This window comes from Abramis brama (genome assembly GCF_963993115.1).
Source record: "Abramis brama genome assembly, chromosome: 2".
Classification (NCBI taxonomy): Eukaryota; Metazoa; Chordata; class Actinopteri; order Cypriniformes; family Leuciscidae; genus Abramis; species Abramis brama.
In genome coordinates this window covers 56,345,445-56,363,168 of record NC_139964.1, presented here as the reverse complement: position 1 = coordinate 56,363,168, position 17,724 = coordinate 56,345,445, and the positions used below count along the sequence as shown (strand labels likewise).

The window sequence follows — 17,724 nt, the reverse complement described above, 5'->3', positions numbered from 1 at the left end:
GTCGTGGCTGCCTGGTGTTATCATTGTCCTTGTGGGATATGTCAATCGCATTCACATTCAGATGCTGATGTGAAGTCCTGTGGTCTTTTAGACACTCACCAGGTGAGTGTGTGCCATTTTGATTGAGTGCAGTGGCACACACTGTTGAAGGATGATGGAGGGAGAAGTAGATATTGTCCTTTAGCACTCTTGCACTCTTTGTTTGGGTATACGCCGTTTGGTTTAAACAGTTGTCTTTGACTCAAGAAAAGATTGAAGTTGTCAATACAGTTCAGTCATCTCATGTTGCATGTTTTTACAGCCATGTATTTAGACCAAGCAACCCTGAAACCATATTAGTTCCTCTTGTTAGGAGTGGTCTACTAATGAATGACTGAATTCTTAGTCGTCCAAGTGTTTCAAAGAGTTAATTGATATCCTTCATAAGGAGTTCTGACTGCTCTTTCAAAATATCATCCTCCCCCACATTATTGATTACCCTCATAGAATACACTTGTTTGATCACAAGTTTGAATGTCCTTGTTTCCTTTCATTTATTTTCAAGATCTGAGGTGAATTATCAGCTGCCACTTTCAGTAAGGTTATAAAGGTCATGCAAAATGATATTCAAACTCACAAACTCATTCTTTTAACATTAACTAAAGCACATAATCAGTACCTGAGATTATCATTGTCATACTTTGTATGCTGTTGTTTCAGCTGTGACGTTGTAGAAATAGAAAGTTGTAGAAATAATAGTTTCTAAAATAGAATTTCCTGACGCTTGAGGCTGATTAGGACAAAAACTCTGATTAACATGGAAAAGTTTAAAGGGGAAATATCATGAAAATCTGACTTTTTTTTTTTTAAGTGCTATAATTGGGTCCCCTGTGCAAGTGACAACACAGTAACTTTGTTTTGGTAAGCCTTTCTCTGCAAGCATGTCAAAAAATAAGCCGATCTGATTTCGCTCCCCTTCTGACGTAGGAAGGGGATATTATTATAATATTACCGCCCCTTAATCGGCACGTTTCCACCCATGGCACCGCCATTTGGTTTCCGCAAGCGACAACAGTGTAACCAGTTAAAACGCAATGGCAAAAGTTCGATCAAATCATGCAAACTGTTCTGTCGTTGCTGCACAGACGAGCACAGAACACTATTTGACCAACAAATGTCACAGCTGTCTTATAAAGAACTCCACAACAACTACATCCATGTATCCACTGACCATTCAGAAACGTCCAGGTGCGTCTAAAAGTTACAATCTCTTCCTGAGTCTCTCTGTAAGGCTGCACTCTGCTATGGGTTATTTCTGAGATTTGACTGAAATTTGCGTTTGTTAATGCCGGAGTATCCGATGCTCGTGTAAAAGGATCGGCCTCTTCTGAACGGAGGCGGGGATCAGCAGCTCATTTGCATTTAAAGGGACACACACAAAAACGGTGCGACACCATAGATTTATAATACATCTTGTGAAAAGGGGCATAATATGTCACCTTTAAGACTTTTGCTTTAGTTGCAGTAGGAAGTCAATTTCAGATGTCCAAATATTATTTTTGCAAATACTGTAATAATCCAGTGAGACAACAGACGGTATGGCCCACACAGAAATCTGATCTCACTTAATCATTGATTAAGTCTGGGATTACATTGATTAAATCTGATCTTACTTAATCATTGAATAAATCCGAGATTACATGAAGAAACAGAATCAGCTGAGACGTAACCCTAAATCCTTAAAAGAACTGTGACAACTTCTAGATGCTAGCAGAACTGGCATAACATTAGCTTTAGATGAAGCAAACTTTTTTTTTCTCACACAAAACATTGTGTCTGATTAAACAATTACTGATTGCATGTAGAAGACATCTAGTGTAGGCCGCTGGTTTATAATAACATCAGAAAGTTTATACATGGCTATAAATAGAAAAAGATGGCAAAGATTTTACACACAAAATGGTGTAGTTACAGCATGGACCAGCAGGGGCTAAGTGGACCATGCTAACTAGCCAAACCCTGACCCCTTAATGGGTCAAATCTTGATAAAGTTTTCCATTAAAAAAAAGAAATGGAACTAAAAAGGGTCAACACTCCCATTGAAAGCTGAAAGTCTAGTACAAGATGTCGCCATCCCTCCATTAATCCAATCGTTTTTCCCATTTTTTCTAACGATGAAGAAGATGTGATTCTGGTGCATTTGCATTAAGCAAGTTCATATTGGAATTGGAAAGCACCCAGCAGTGCTCCATCAAACCAAACTGGGTGGTAAAAGCTCTCAGTTCCCCTTAGTAGCCTGCCTACTTGCACTTAAAGTGACTCCATCCATCATGGCAGTACATCATTTCCTGTAGTGATAATGTCAGAGTTTGGGGGAGTGAGAAGCTTCGGGATGTGTTAGTGACCTATTGGACATCCAATCAGATATCGACTAATGCAGACGGAAGAGATTAGATCAATCTGATTGGCTGATCCACCAGTGATGGATTGGGCGTGTCAGACAGGTCGCGTCCTCTTTCTCATAACAGAGAATGAATGGGACAGTTTGTCACTGAATATTGAGGATATAAAGCTTCTATGGACAATTAGTAAGTGGGCATTCATTAAGTTCATGTTTTATGACTTTCCTCTATCCTTCTGTGTCTTGTTCCCTTTCTTTTTCTCATTCTCTAGCTCTCCCCCACCCCTCTGTGGTTCTCGGTGTGAATCACACATTGAATGATAATGTCATACATTAAGAAAGTATGCCTTACTTCAGGTCTTGGAATGGTTCGGCTCGAACATGTGGCGTTTCCACTGAATGACTAAACACAACTCCCTCGTTGCCTAGAGAGATAAAGAGAAAAAAGAGAGAATGACAGGCCATTTGGTTAGAACCATGTTGTGTTGAAAAAAAAAGAAAAGAAAAAAAAACACAAAACATTTAAATATACACTGTTATACAACTTTGTGAACAATTGAATTTTTATAATCATTATCAACAACTGCAGTTTCTAGGCAGACTTAACTTTTAAAATGAACAAAGAACTTGTGCAGTACCATTCAGTACCCTGTCAGTAATATTTGTTTTCAATAAATTAATACTTATATTCAGCAAGGATGAAAATATTATATGTACATTATCTGACTCTGCTCACAATCGTGTCATCTGAGAGGGGTGTCAACACCAGGTGTAAACAGGGTTCGTGAGAAGCCAAACTCACTGCACTCACAGGTACTGTAAGTTACACCACACCACACACAAACACACACACCCTAACCATCACAGAAAACTATCTGCATTTTTACATGATCAAAAAACATCACTTAGTAAGATTTGTAAGCTGTTTTCCTAATGGGGACCAAAAATTGCCCCCAGAAGGACAAAGATTTCAGATATTGCCATCTTTGTCCCCATAACGTAGCATTTACCAGGGCCACACAAACACACACACACACACACACACACACACACACACACACACACACACACACACACACACACACACACACACACACACACACACACACACACACACACACACACACACACACACACACAAACAAACACACACAAACATACATGTGGTCAATGGTGGAATTGATATACCTGGCTTTTCAAATCTCTTTATCTACGACCTATTGCTCTGTTATACCTTCAATACTACTAATAAAGTAACTCGGGCTATGTAGTGTACTCATACTCAGAGGTATAAACCTTCAAGTGATAAATTATAAGAGCCGTGAAGGGGTAGACTTGAGTGCTGTTCCCCAGATCTGTACTTCTGGAAAATGTTAAATGTCCCCATTGCACAGCATCATTTTTCTTAAAAATGCGCTTGTTACTTGAGTTCTAATATAAAAGTAAGCTGATCTTCCATACTTGCCTTTTTGTTTGCTTCGGTCTGTCCTAGTTTATTTTATTCCTCTTCATTTTCCCCACAATCATGTTCAGAACAGTTTAAAGGCACAGTTCACCCAAAATTAAACTTTAATTAACTCCTTTAAAACACATATTATTTTCTTTCTCACGTGAAAGACAAAAATAGGAGTTTTGAAGAATGTTTACGATATTACTTTTGTGTTTCACAAAATAAACAAATGTTTTGAATGACATGATGAGTAAATGATGACAGAAATTAAAATTTTGATTGAAATATTCCTTTAACACTTTACTCTCTCCGTTCACTTCCTCTCCCTAGGGCAGTTCTTCTTTCTGACACATTGTAGCCTTTCAGTCTCACCTCTGAAGAACGACTATATTCAATTTATGCATGCTCTGTGTATCTCTCTCTCTCTCTCTCTCTCTCTCTCTCTCTACACCAACCACTATCTCCCTTGATCCCTCTCTCTACCCATGTCTTTTTGTGAAAAGAGTTAATGGACAGATCTGCCCAATTACTGAGCATGTGCCCTCTTTGTCCCTGACCTCTAGCTATTCCACTTGACCTCCCAGCATGCACTTTCAGACAGACAGAAAAAAAAAAAGAAAAAAAAAAAGAGAAAGAGCGGCCTGCATGAGTGAAATCTATTTGAAAAAGAAAGAGCGGCCTGCATGAGTGAAATCTATTTTAAACAATCTATTTGCATTTCAATGTAAGGGCAGGTTACTAGAACATACAGTGTATGTAAATATTAAAATTTTGAAAACAATTGGCTCAAAAAATGGATGGTGTATAAAAAGCTTTATTAAATTTAAATGTTTTGTTATTAAATGTTAAATGTATTTTCTAATAACAAAAAAAAAAAAAGTATTCAGTGCTGAAAAATTACATAACAACTGAAGTCTTCCAATTCGATTGACTCTTTCTGTAGGTTACATCACTACACCAGTAGGTAAGTGAGTGAGTCACTGCTTTCACACTGCGCTTAATCCTGGGTTTTCGTTGTTTTGAAACCTGCTTTTATCCCCGGGCAAAGGAACGTTTCACGCTTGCAATTAACTCTTTCCCCGCCATTGACAGAAAATTCCGGCTTTCCTTGTTTTTTACTGTTATATAGTAGGGGGCGCTATGACATCTTCTGAAATAGTACTAAAATACAGTAGTAATCTCCTGATCAAAACACAGATGAAGAAGAAACAGAAACAAGCAATATCATATATAATCATATTCATATGTAAAATAATGCAATCATCAACATCATATAAATCAAAACTGCCTAACGTTACCAAATTAAATGTTGACCTAGTACAAGCTATTGGTCTGTGAAGCTTTGGCGGGTGTAAATGGACTCAATCGACTCAAAAAACATGATTTTCTCAGCTTTTTGCTCAGAATGTTGATTTTTTTAATTTATTTTTTTAGGCAGAGGCTCTGCTCTTTCTTTTGATATATTGCATGTTCAGATATTCATGCAATAAAAAAATTCTGGGGGCCATGACATTTTTGTGAAAATTATCAAAAAAGAGAATGTTTCATTTTAACCTTTATAGTCCATTCAGAAAACATTTTGATAGTACATTCAGCAATAGAGCATTTGTGACCCTGGATCACAAAACTAGTCACATGTCGCACGGGTATATTTGTGGCAGTAGCCAACAATAGGCTACATTGTATGGGTCAAAATTATCGATTTTTCTTTTATGCCAAAAATCATTAGGCTATTAAGTAAAGATCATGTTCCATGAAGATATTTAGTAAATTTCCTACCGTAAATAAATAAAACATTTATTTTTGTGAGTGAATACAGCACAATCGCGAACATAAATGGACAACTTTAAAGGCGATTTTCTCAATGTTTAGATTTTTTTGGCACCCTCAGATTCCACATTTTCAAATAATTGTATCTCGGCCAAATATTTTCCTAGCCCAACAAACCATACATCAACGGAAAGCTTATTTATTCAGCTTCTCAATTTCAAAAAAATGTACCCATGTGACTGGTTTTGTGGTCCAGGGTCACATTTATGTAAACAGGTCGCGTGCTGCATTCATCCAGTCAGTGACACTGGCACTGCAAATATGCCAATAAGGATGTTTGTTAACCCTGACTTTGGGTGTGCACAGTGTGAAACGTTAGCTTGCGAATACCCAGGATTAATTATTATCCCTGGGTAAATTATGAGCAATAGGATTCAGTTTTCAGGATTCAGTTTACCCATGGTTTAGAATAACCCAGGGTTAACTATTTCAAGTGTTAAAAGCCATACTGAATCATTATTTCAAGTGATTTGTTAAAAATACTGATTCATTCAGGAACTAAATAATGTGCACTCCACATGTGAACAGTGCATTTTTTTAATCAGATTGAGAAGATATCGGATTCAAGTGTTTACATACATAAATTCTCCTATTGATTAGGTTTAATTTAATTCCGATCGAGCATAATTGGATAAACTTTACATGAAGACTTTTCAATCCGATTGAACAATCAATCAATTATTTGGCTGCATGCAAACATAGCAACTGTTAATTTTATTGAACTGTTGTATAAAAACAATATTGCACATTTGGAGTGACTCATCTCTCCCTATCACACACACGGCTCTGATGCAATGGGCAAAAGATACTTAGATTAAAATAACTAAATGCATAGCAATCAGGTCATATTTTATTTTATTTTTTAAATCATTTTATTGTTGACGGACAGATAAAATAAAGAGGCTGCGACATATCAAAAACAAAAATGGGCATCTATCAACTGAAAGCACGTTGCCATAATGCTGCAGATAGCTCCATTGTTAATAATGGGATTGAACTTGTTTTACAGGGTTTAGCGTTCAGGGTTCTGGTGTAGATACACGCAACCAAACTTTTCTAATAACAATAAACCATGTTGGAAAATAATTTGTATATTAGACCACTAACAATCTTAGAAGAACTATATAACTTTACAGGCAAATGGATAAGTGGACACTGATTGATGGGCCACATTTAAGAATAAACTATAACACAAAGACACTAGTCTATATGTTCTTACATGGATCATGGGTGAATGTTGGATGAATAAGTGTGTTTGTGTTTGTGTATGTGATACCTGTGACCCTCAGTTTATCTGTGCCAATACTGATCTCCTCTTCATCAGCAGAGAAGAGAACTCTCTCGCCATCACTACTTCTCACCTCGAACCGCTGACACTGGGCTTCTACCATCTCTGAGCCTGCAGAAAAAGAAAAAGAAAGAATAAGCCCTTGAGAAACAAGAACATAACTTTTGCGGCCCACATTAACCTCATGCAATCAGGAAAGGTCTCCTTGTACTAGAAATTGAGTATTAAAAAATATCCAAGATGGTGGATGATGATAATTAATTTATTTTTATTTTATTTTATTTTATTTTATTTTATTTTATTTTATTTTATTTTATTTTATTTTATTTTATTTTATTTTATTTTATTTTATTTTATTTTATTTTATTTTATTTTATTATTTATCCAGTGCTATATATGTAAATAAATACAAGTTTAATTTCAGTTAAATTTCAATTTCAGTTATGATGCTGCCTTAGAAAACAGCTGCCAATGTTGACAATGACAAAAAGTCTCACTATGTTTCTGAACAGAGTTAATATTAGAGCAGCTGCTCATTGTTTCCAGGGTGTTTAAAGACTTAGTACAGTGTCAAATTATAGATGTATTTGTACAACACACTTACAGTAATTAATGCAAGTCTCTTGAGTAAAAATGTGTCCCAAATAGAATTACTAATCATTCTTTCAGTCCATTTGCCTGATGAAGTCCTTGACCACAAGACCACAAAATATGTCATGAAACACATTTTATTCTGGCCAACAAGTTTTATATAGCAAACAATTTTGCTAATAAAACGGCATATATGAAAAGAACATTTCCACATGTTCTCACTTAACTGAAATTAGTCATAATCTGTTGTGAAAAAGACAAAAAATTCCAATTAACGGCACATGGAAAGCGTCTCAAACATGAAATTATCCAGAGACAACAACCAACAACCTCAAATCTTGTGGGAGATTTTTGCAAGTAATATCAACATAAAGAAACACAAACTACATAATATAGTGGAAATATGTATATGGAATATGAAAAGCCAGTGATGATTTATTTTACAGTTTCCTTCTACTAGTAATAACTGTAAGTTATTAACTAAACCAAACCCTAATCCTATAGTAAGCACATGTAACAAGGACACCTTGAAATACAGTGTAACCAGAAAGCTGTTCTTTAAACCCTGATGCATGATTGTGACTTAGAGAAAGAGCTGAATTTGTATTTGTCTCATGCAAGGGGGCTGATGTGAATGATGCATATGAAACTGATCTTGACTTTATTCACATAAAAATGACTTGGTCCAAAAACAACCGTGTCACTGAAATCTCGGCAGCTTTTAGTGCACTGCCCCAAACACACAGTGCAATGGCTTCACTGACTATATTATTCATCACAGCTATCATATCTTCCATGACCTCTGTGACTTTGGAGAGCAAACTTGGCTTTATTTGCTTGCCTGCATTGTGTGTGTATGACAGAAAGTAAACTTCTCTTTTTTTTCCTTAAGCCCACTCTCGCCTTTCTCTGCCATCCTCTATTGTCTTTCTAGCTCTTCATGCATTCATTGCCTGTCCTCTTACTTTTTTCAGTGTTTGTACTAAACAGACACCCTGACCTTTCTCCAAGCGCCCTATGGCAAATATAGCAGTCCATTAAAGCCTATAACAATGCAAATTTTTCCAACATGCCTTCCTTTATATTTACCAGTCTACACCTTATTGGATAGTACATTAGAGAGATACACTGTTTTGATATATGGGACAACACATTTCTAAGAACTTCAACCAGCTAATTGTTCTCAACATCTACACAATCAATCTATTGATCTAATAATCAGTTTGATTTTCTCTAATTTTATCAAAAATGTGATCTGTCCTCAGACTAAGCCTCAGTACTTCACATTCACATTAAATTCATTATTAACCTTGAGATTAACAGAAGTAAATATGAAACATAGTCACATATCTATACAGTGAGGAAAATAAGTATTTGAACACCCTGCTATTTTGCAAGTTCTCCCACTTAGAAATCATGGAGGGGTCTGAAATTGTCGTCGTAGGTGCATGTCCACTGTGAGAGACATAATCTAAATTAAAAAAATCCAGAAATCACAATGTATGATTTTTTAACTATTTATTTGTATGATACAGCTGCAAATAAGTATTTGAACACCTGAGAAAATCAATGTTAATATTTGGTACAGTAGCCTTTGTTTGCAATTACAGAGGTCAAACGTTTCCTGTAGTTTTTCACCAGGTTTGCACACACTGCAGGAGGGATTTTGGCCCACTCCTCCACACAGATCTTCTCTAGATCAGTCAGGTTTCTGGGCTGTCGCTGAGAAACACGGAGTTTGAGCTCCCTCCAAAGATTCTCTATTGGGTTTAGGTCTGGAGACTGGCTAGGCCACGCCAGAACCTTGATAAGCTTCTTACAGAGCCACTCCTTGGTTATCCTGGCTGTGTGCTTCAGGTCATTGTCATGTTGGAAGACCCAGCCTCGACCCATCTTCAATGCTCTAACTGAGGGAAGGAGGTTGTTCCCCAAAATCTCGCAATACATGGCCCCGGTCATCCTCTCCTTAATACAGTGCAGTCGCCCTGTCCCATGTGCAGAAAAACACCCCCAAAGCATGATGCTACCACCCCCATGCTTCACAGTAGGGATGGTGTTCTTGGGATGGTACTCATCATTCTTCTTCCTCCAAACACGTTTAGTGGAATTATGACCAAAAAGTTCTATTTTGGTCTCATCTGACCACATGACTTTCTCCCATGACTCCTCTGGATCATCCAAATCAGGGTTTACCAATCTCGGTCCTGGAGGGCCGCTGTCCTGCAAAGTTTAGCTCCAACCAGCTCCAACACACCTGTTTGAAAGTTTCTAGTATGCCTAGTGAGACCTTGATTAGCTGGTTCAGGTGTGTTTAATTGGGGTTGGAGCTAAACTCTGCAGGACAGCGGCCCTCCAGGACCGAGATTGGTGAACCCTGATCCAAATGGTCATTGGCAAACTTAAGACGGGCCTTGACATGTGCTGGTTTAAGCAGGGGAACCTTCCGTGCCATGCATGATTTCAAACCATGACGTCTTAGTGTATTACCAACAGTAACCTTGGAAACGGTGGTCCCAGCTCTTTTCAGGTCATTGACCAGCTCCTCCCGTGTAGTTCTGGGCTGATTTCTCACCTTTCTTAGGATCATTGAGACCCCACGAGGTGAGATCTTGCATGGAGCCCCAGTCCGAGGGAGATTGACAGTCATGTTTCGCTTCTTCCATTTTCTAATGATTGCTCCAACAGTGGACCTTTTTTCACCAAGCTGCTTGGCAATTTCCCCGTAGCCCTTTCCAGCCTTGTGGAGGTGTACAATTTTGTCTCTAGTGTCTTTGGACAGCTCTTTGGTCTTGGCCATGTTAGTAGTTGGATTCTTACTGATTGTATGGGGTGGACAGGTGTCTTTATGCAGCTAACGACCTCAAACAGGTACATCTAATTTAGGATAATAAATGGAGTGGAGGTGGACATTTTAAAGGCAGACTAACAGGTCTTTGAGGGTCAGAATTCTAGCTGATAGACAGGTGTTCAAATACTTATTTGCAGCTGTATCATAAAAATAAATAGTTAAAAAATCATATATTGTGATTTCTGGATTTTTTTTTTTAGATTATGTCTCTCACAGTGGACATGCACCTACAATGACAATTTCAGACCCCTCCATGATTTCCAAGTGGGAGAACTTGCAAAATAGCAGGGTGTTCAAATACTTATTTTCCTCACTATATATATCTCCTGAGGGTTGTCTTTGTTCAAAGATGCACTATGTAACTTTTTTTGTTGTTGTTGTTCGAATTTACAAAATTTAGAAAATGTGACAATACACCATAAATCCTTCTTCCAAAACGTGTTTTTGTCTTACCCTGATTCACTATGGTAAGGATGTTATAAGTGTTTATATTTTAGATAGAACGGGATGCTTTTCACACGAAACTTAGCACTTACTCACTCGTCCGTGCGTCTCGTCATTTCCATAAATAGAGAAAAGTTGCTCTGGCTACTTTGACAGGTGTATGGTGGGAGTGACAAAGGTTAGTTGTCGCAACAAGTGAGAAATGTGGACAGAGAGCCGCTAAATTTCGAACCCTTGGGGAATCACTTGTTTTAAAAAAATATGAACAGAGGAGAGTCTGCTGGCAAAATGAGAACGCGTCACAGCTCATATTAAAACTAGAATCAACATTGACTTTGCTTTTGGGAGATGGTGATAACAGGGATTAAACCGACACAGAGATGGCGTTTTTATAACTCAACAGGTTAGTAAGGTATTTTATTGAACAGATAAATTGTCATGTAACTCTCCAACATAGTTAATTGTAAATCATTATGTATTGTGAAAGTTCATTTCATGTGGTTGTTGTAGTGCAGTGCTGGAATTTATTTTAAAGAAAGTACCGTGTCAATTAATGGGTATATACAGTAACCTCTTCAGCTAGTAAGCTTGAGATCCTTTCCATCTAAAATGTTTATGTCTCTTAAGCCTAGTAGTGAATGTTTTATGAGCAATAGGACAACCATATTCATCCGCACAGTCAAGCAGAGCTGAAGCACAACAAAAATAAAGTTCTTCCGCAAAATGCATGCAGTTTTGTTTATTAAAGTTAAATGATTTTTTGCCTCTTGTTCAGTTCAGTTAATTAAAATGAGCTAAAGTAAAATGATTATTTAACATTTTGCACAAATTAATTCAAATATGTTCAAACTATTATATTTAAAACTGAAATTTACTTAATTCATTTGTGTTAAAACTACATGAATATTTTTTGTTGATAACTAACTGGTCAGAGGATCTGTAGTTCCCAGCATGCTTTGCAAGGGACTGCATTAGGAGAGTAATTTTAGGGTTTAAGTGTTATTTTATGTGTTTCCAGTAAAGGGACAGATGCTGGCAGTTTATGTTCGTTTTTAATGTTCAGTTACGTTGGACATTTAGAGTAGTTTCTGTAAATCTATGTGTGTGTGTGTGTGTGTATATATATATATATATATATATATATATATATATATATATATATATATATATATTCATTTCCCTCTCTTGCTCTTCTCCACTGTTTCTATATTCTGCTTTTAGGTTTACAATCATTGGAAAACTTGATTGTCAGTCATAGTTGTGATGACACGACACTCGATCAATCCGCTGGTGTGCCAACCAGGGTGGGAATTATACCGCGGCCACGCGGCCATGGCCGCCGTTGCCCTACACTTTGGCCTTCATGCCCCGTGAAAAAAAAATCATCGTACGGCCACAGTGGCCTGTGTGCCCTGGCCCTGTCCAAGTTCCACCCAAGTAGTCTCTGAACTTCAATTAGTTTGTGGATTCACGCAGGTGCAGTGTCATAATCACATCGATGATCTCACGCATCAAAACAGCAGTGCAAGAAGCATGTAACGTCAGCACCAACAGAAGAACGACACTCTGTTGTCGACACTGGTGCATAGATATATACACTAGATTTCGCCTTGGCTACGGCATTCGTTCATGAACTGCCGTAGCCAAGGCGAAATCTATATGTCTATCTATGCACCAGTCTGCGCACACGTCACACAGCAGGAAGCGCGGGCGCCCTCAGATCACTTGGACGTCGCTGTGTTACAAGAGGTAAAAACGATATAAATACTGTTCGTTTTCTCACACAAACCGCTCGTTTCGTGTCTTAGGCCATCAATGTGTACTTACGATGGGGAATTGTTTAATTTGGACGATGGGGAATTGTTTTAATTTGGACTCTGTGGATGCTCTTTGAGACCGTGACCATAGACCTGCATTATATGACTGACAGACAAGAACGGTTTGACCTAAAAATATCAAAATCTATTTGCTAGTAGATAAGTGCCCTTTTCAGAAAAGGGCCCTATGCAAGGTTCCAGAGGTAACGGCGTCGGCGCACTGAAGCGTTTTTTTTTTTAATAGTTCAAAGTTACTATAAGATTTAATGTTATTACCTTGACAAACTATAACTTACATCATTAAAAAGATATAAGACTCACGTTTCAGCATTTGACCACTATTGTATTCTGAGAAATTTATATTGACAGTTATGTCTTAATTTGTGTCAGGAGTTATGAAATGCAAAAATGAGTCGATACCTTTAATATGAATTATGAGCGTCAGACGCTCCCATTCATAAAAAACTCCTGTGCTGTCGTCATGAAAGCGATTCACAAAACAACGTCCCTCACGGCTTTTAGCTCAAAAGTGTGCAGATTTGGATAAATATTGATATATTCTCAGTTTACATCAGATTTCTATTGACAGGAATAATATTTTATTTAATTTATAGCCAAATGCGTCGATGTAATCATTATGAGCGCTGTATACTGATGTGCTGTGTTTTCAATTCATACCAGCAGCCTGAGGGCGCTCTACTGAACATTATAGTCCATATTTGAAACACATGAAGAAGAGCGTTCGACAATGCAGGAAATTATTAATTTATTGGCATTTGTGTTGTTTCTGAATGCTTTTATTGGCATTTGTGGTGTTTCTGAATGCTTTTATTGGCATTTATGTTGTTTCTATTGTTGTGTGAGGGTGTATACCTTCTGGATGTAATGGCACTCTCTCTCTCTCTCATTAAAAAATGTTTTTTTTATTAAAAAAGTCATAATCCATGTCTTATTCCAAATTAGGATGTTATGCTATCAATCTGAATGGGAAAACCATCGAATTGTATGATGGCCTTTGTGCCCTGTCATATGGCCTTGGTGCCCCTAAAAAAAAAAAAAAAGGTGGAGGCCAAATGGCCTTGCCCCTAAAATTACATAATTCCCACCCTGGTGCCAACTGGATAAAAGTCCCTGTTTGTCTAGAGCCATATCAGCGTCAGACTTCACTCAGTTCTGTTCTTTCAGTCAAGCTTTGCCTTATAGTCAGCGATGAATGTCTTTTAATGTGTTTGCTATGTGATCTTGAATTTTGGTTCGTACTTTGGTTACTGACATGTATTGCACTAGTCACTATTGACTCTGCTGATTCAGCATTAGCAATCAAGTCTTGTGTCAAGTGTGTGTAGATGATAACAGAGAATATTTGTTCTTGATTAGCCAAAGTTACGAACACAGTGTTTGTCTTGCCACTTGATCATGTTTGGTTTGTTAATGAACTAAATCTGTATTTACTACTTGTTTAGCTTAATGCACATTGCTGCTTACTACCACTTTCTGATTTTGTGGGTTGGTGTTCTTAAAGCAATTTTCAAACATCTACAGGTAGTATGTCCATTGTTAGTTAGGTTAAGAGTGGTCGCCACTTTTTTGTATTGTTGGTTTTATTAGCATAGTTTAGCATAGTTTATGTAATGTGTTGTATATGCTGAAGACTTAAATTATGTTTCTAATTTTTTTTGGTAGTTAGTTATTTGGTAGTACATTATAACGTTGCATTGGTTGTTTCTGTTTATTGAACATGCAATTATATCTCACTTAAATGTTACGCAATAATCAACAGCAAGCACATACTGTAACCACTTCATTAAGTTTTGTTTTGTAGACAACCTTTGTTTAAAGTGAATTTCGTTGTGTATATTGTATCTTAATTTTAATAAATTTTTCATCAACCAATTGCCTGTATTTAATAAATGAGAAGCAAATATATAGCAGACAATATAATCATGGAGGCGCCGGCACGCTGCGGTCACTTGCATTGCACGTGAACTGGAGCGCATCTCATCATAAATTAACCGAAACTCGGTGTATGCCTCACATACATGAGAAATACATCTGAAGAAAGTTTGAAATGTCTTTAAACGAAACAAACAACTTAAACGAAAAGAAATAGGCTACTCTCTGATTATGTAATCCATGATGTGGGACCTGATATTCATTTATGTGATATTCATGCTTTTTTTCTTACAGTAAAGCACAGTCCACAAACAATCTCAAATGCAAAATCCCTATAATAAGACAAATATCTGGAGGTATGCTCCAAGCACACTCTCATCTCATCCCTTTTTCCCACATTTGTAGTAATGACACTATAACCAAACCGGAAATTGTAACGCGTGAGCACGCGAAAGTTTCTTGTGCGCACGGGATAATTTCTCGTGCGCACGCGATAGTTTCGCGTGCGCATGCGAAAGTCCGTATTATTATTTTTTTTGCAAAGGTCCACTCAGGGGCTCCGTAAGTTACACATACTAGAGTAAATTTAAATGCTGTTCTTTTGAATTTTCTATTATAACATGTTAATCTTAATCTTTTCAGAGACCCAAAGAAACAAATGTAGAGCTCATATTCAGATCTTGAAGATACATATATATATATATATATATATATATATATATATATATATATATATATATATATATATATATATATATATATATATATATATATTTATTTATTTACACAAAGAGGTTTTGGTTTAGGACTATGTTAAATATATATATAAAAAAACATGCAGTTCATTAATTAATTGCTTATCATTCTTTTATTTTATAATTAGCAAGATATGTTGCATATCAGTTAAACTTTCAGATCATTTGTTCTCTTTTGAGGGAAAAAGGGAAATAAAAAATAAAAAAGTTGAATCTACATTCATTATGTAAGATAGTGATTAAAAAACGTGCTTGAGTATAAGGAAAGGCAAATTTTGATTATGCTGATGAGACCAAGAGAAGTGAATGCTAATAAAGTGTTAATTTATACTTTTTGTATTATACTTTTTAGTATTTGATTAATCCTCTCTTGACAATATCACTGCACAGCCAGAGATGTGCTCATAGATCCACTACAGAGCATGATCATCTTCAGAAAAGATGTGACAGAATCACACCACAGGATTATGAAGGGACAGATGTTTCTTTATTTCTTCCTTCCTTCACTAAAAAAGAGCTCTGATACTTAAAGTTTTGATTTGTGAGTTTCCGGAGTATCAGAAAGCCCAAGATGTCTCTGTATCCACCAGAAGAAAACAAATAAAAATAAATAAATAAAATAAGAATAAGTATAAACTAAGATTTTTTTTTTTTTTTTTTTTAAATACTGATTTAACTTGGCCAAAATGAATGAGCAAGCAATGATTCTATATGTGGCAGTTTGGTTAATTGGATAATGGTTGCACATGGTTGCAGATAGAAAACAATAATACTTCTTAAAAGTGGCACAAAGTTTCGTTTATTGTTATTTCTGCTAAATATCAATAATGCCAAACATTAACATCTTACAATTACGATAAAATTAAAGTTTTGTTGGCAAAAACATACACATTAAATTACAAAATATTGATTAGACGAGTGAATCGGGTCTAATTTACCTGTGGAACCACGACTATACCTTCTTGGATATAAATCAGTGTTAACTAATATAGCAAAAAATGCATTTACCCTTATTAAGATTGATACCCTTATTTTACAAGGTGGCTATTTTTGCTCAATCGTACATATTTTACGAGTTGCCCAATTCGTATGAACTCATACGAATAACCTACCCCTGACCCCGCCCCTAAACCTACCCGTCACTGGGGCTGGTTTAGACAAATCGTACGAATTCCCACCTCAAAAATAGCCACCTCATAAAATATATACGAATTGGTCGTGAGATAGCGTTGGTTGCATAGCTGCCAGTATGATTTTACACAACTGGAAATGCCCTAAGACCCCAGATCTAAAAGATTGAATTGATGGGATGATTGGAATTGCTGCATACGATCATGTTGGGGAGACTGCATAGTAAGGTAGAAAAAAAAAAGAAAAAAGATAATTTTGGCAGCATATACAAATGGAGTGAATGACTAGGGCTGCTTAACAACTGTTTAATTCCCATGTGCTTTTGTTTTGATTGTATTCCACTGATTGTGACTAGTGGCTGAATAGGTAATTGCAAAGGTGATTACTGAATACTTTGATTATATAAAATAAAATGATATATATTTATATATAAAAAAACCTAAATATTAATTACATTTGGTTATTCATGATTAAGCCATGTTGTTATCAACAGGTTGTTACCACAGATTTGTTCGCATGATTCAAGAGCTCAAGGTTTGAGTGCTTGATTACTTTAGTGATTCTCAGCGAATGTACAAGTAAGGATTAAACACTCAATATTTACACAAGGACATCCTCACTTTCATAAATCCATCCAGACTGCACCACCGCACGGATCCTTCCACTCATCCAGGTGGTTTAAATGAGAAATGATATGCAACGGATATTAATGGCCTGCTCTTGAATATTAATTGGTATTGATGTACCTCTCATTTGAGGTTTGAGGAAATGGAAGCTTTCACCATAGAATATATGACCTTGCTATGGAAAATCAGATGGTGTTAAAATTAAAAGATGCTTGTTGCATAAAAAAATAAAAAAAATGGAGATGGAAAAGATGGAAAAGTTTACAGTAAAACCATATAAAAAAATATAAAAAATATAAATAATTGTATAATATAATATAATATAATATAATATAATATAATATAATATAATATAAAAAAAGAAATGAGAGAAATGTTTCCACAGTTCCAGTATAAATTAAGTGTTTCTACATGGAAATATAAAACGCCTCGGTTACGACTGTAACCTCGGTTCCCTGAAGAGGGAACGAGCGTTGCGTCGAGAATGACGCTATGGGGAACGCTTTGCGTGATGACGTCTTGAAGCACATGTAAAATCAGTCCAATGGTGTAGCGGGACGTCAGAGGCGGGTGACGTCACGTACCAGGAAGCTATAAAAGCCGGCCCGAAACAGAAAACGAAAGCTTCGTAAAAGTCTGAAGTCGAGCTGACAGGCATGAAGGAGATATGG

At 36.5% G+C, this 17,724-nt stretch overlaps 1 protein-coding gene across 4 annotated transcripts in view; it reads right to left on the bottom strand.

Moving 5' to 3' along the window:
* The window catches only part of sgcz (sarcoglycan zeta), a 295,633-nt gene that overhangs the window by 35,500 nt on the left and 242,409 nt on the right, over positions 1–17,724 (bottom strand). For all 4 annotated transcript variants that reach the window (XM_084098366.1, XM_084098367.1, XM_084098368.1 and 1 more), the window contains exons 5-6: positions 6,937–7,059; positions 2,733–2,805 (exon numbers count right to left, since the gene is read on the bottom strand). In XM_084098366.1, the coding sequence (XP_083954492.1) occupies positions 2,733–2,805; positions 6,937–7,059 (196 nt within the window). The remainder of the gene's footprint in view (positions 1–2,732; positions 2,806–6,936; positions 7,060–17,724) is intronic.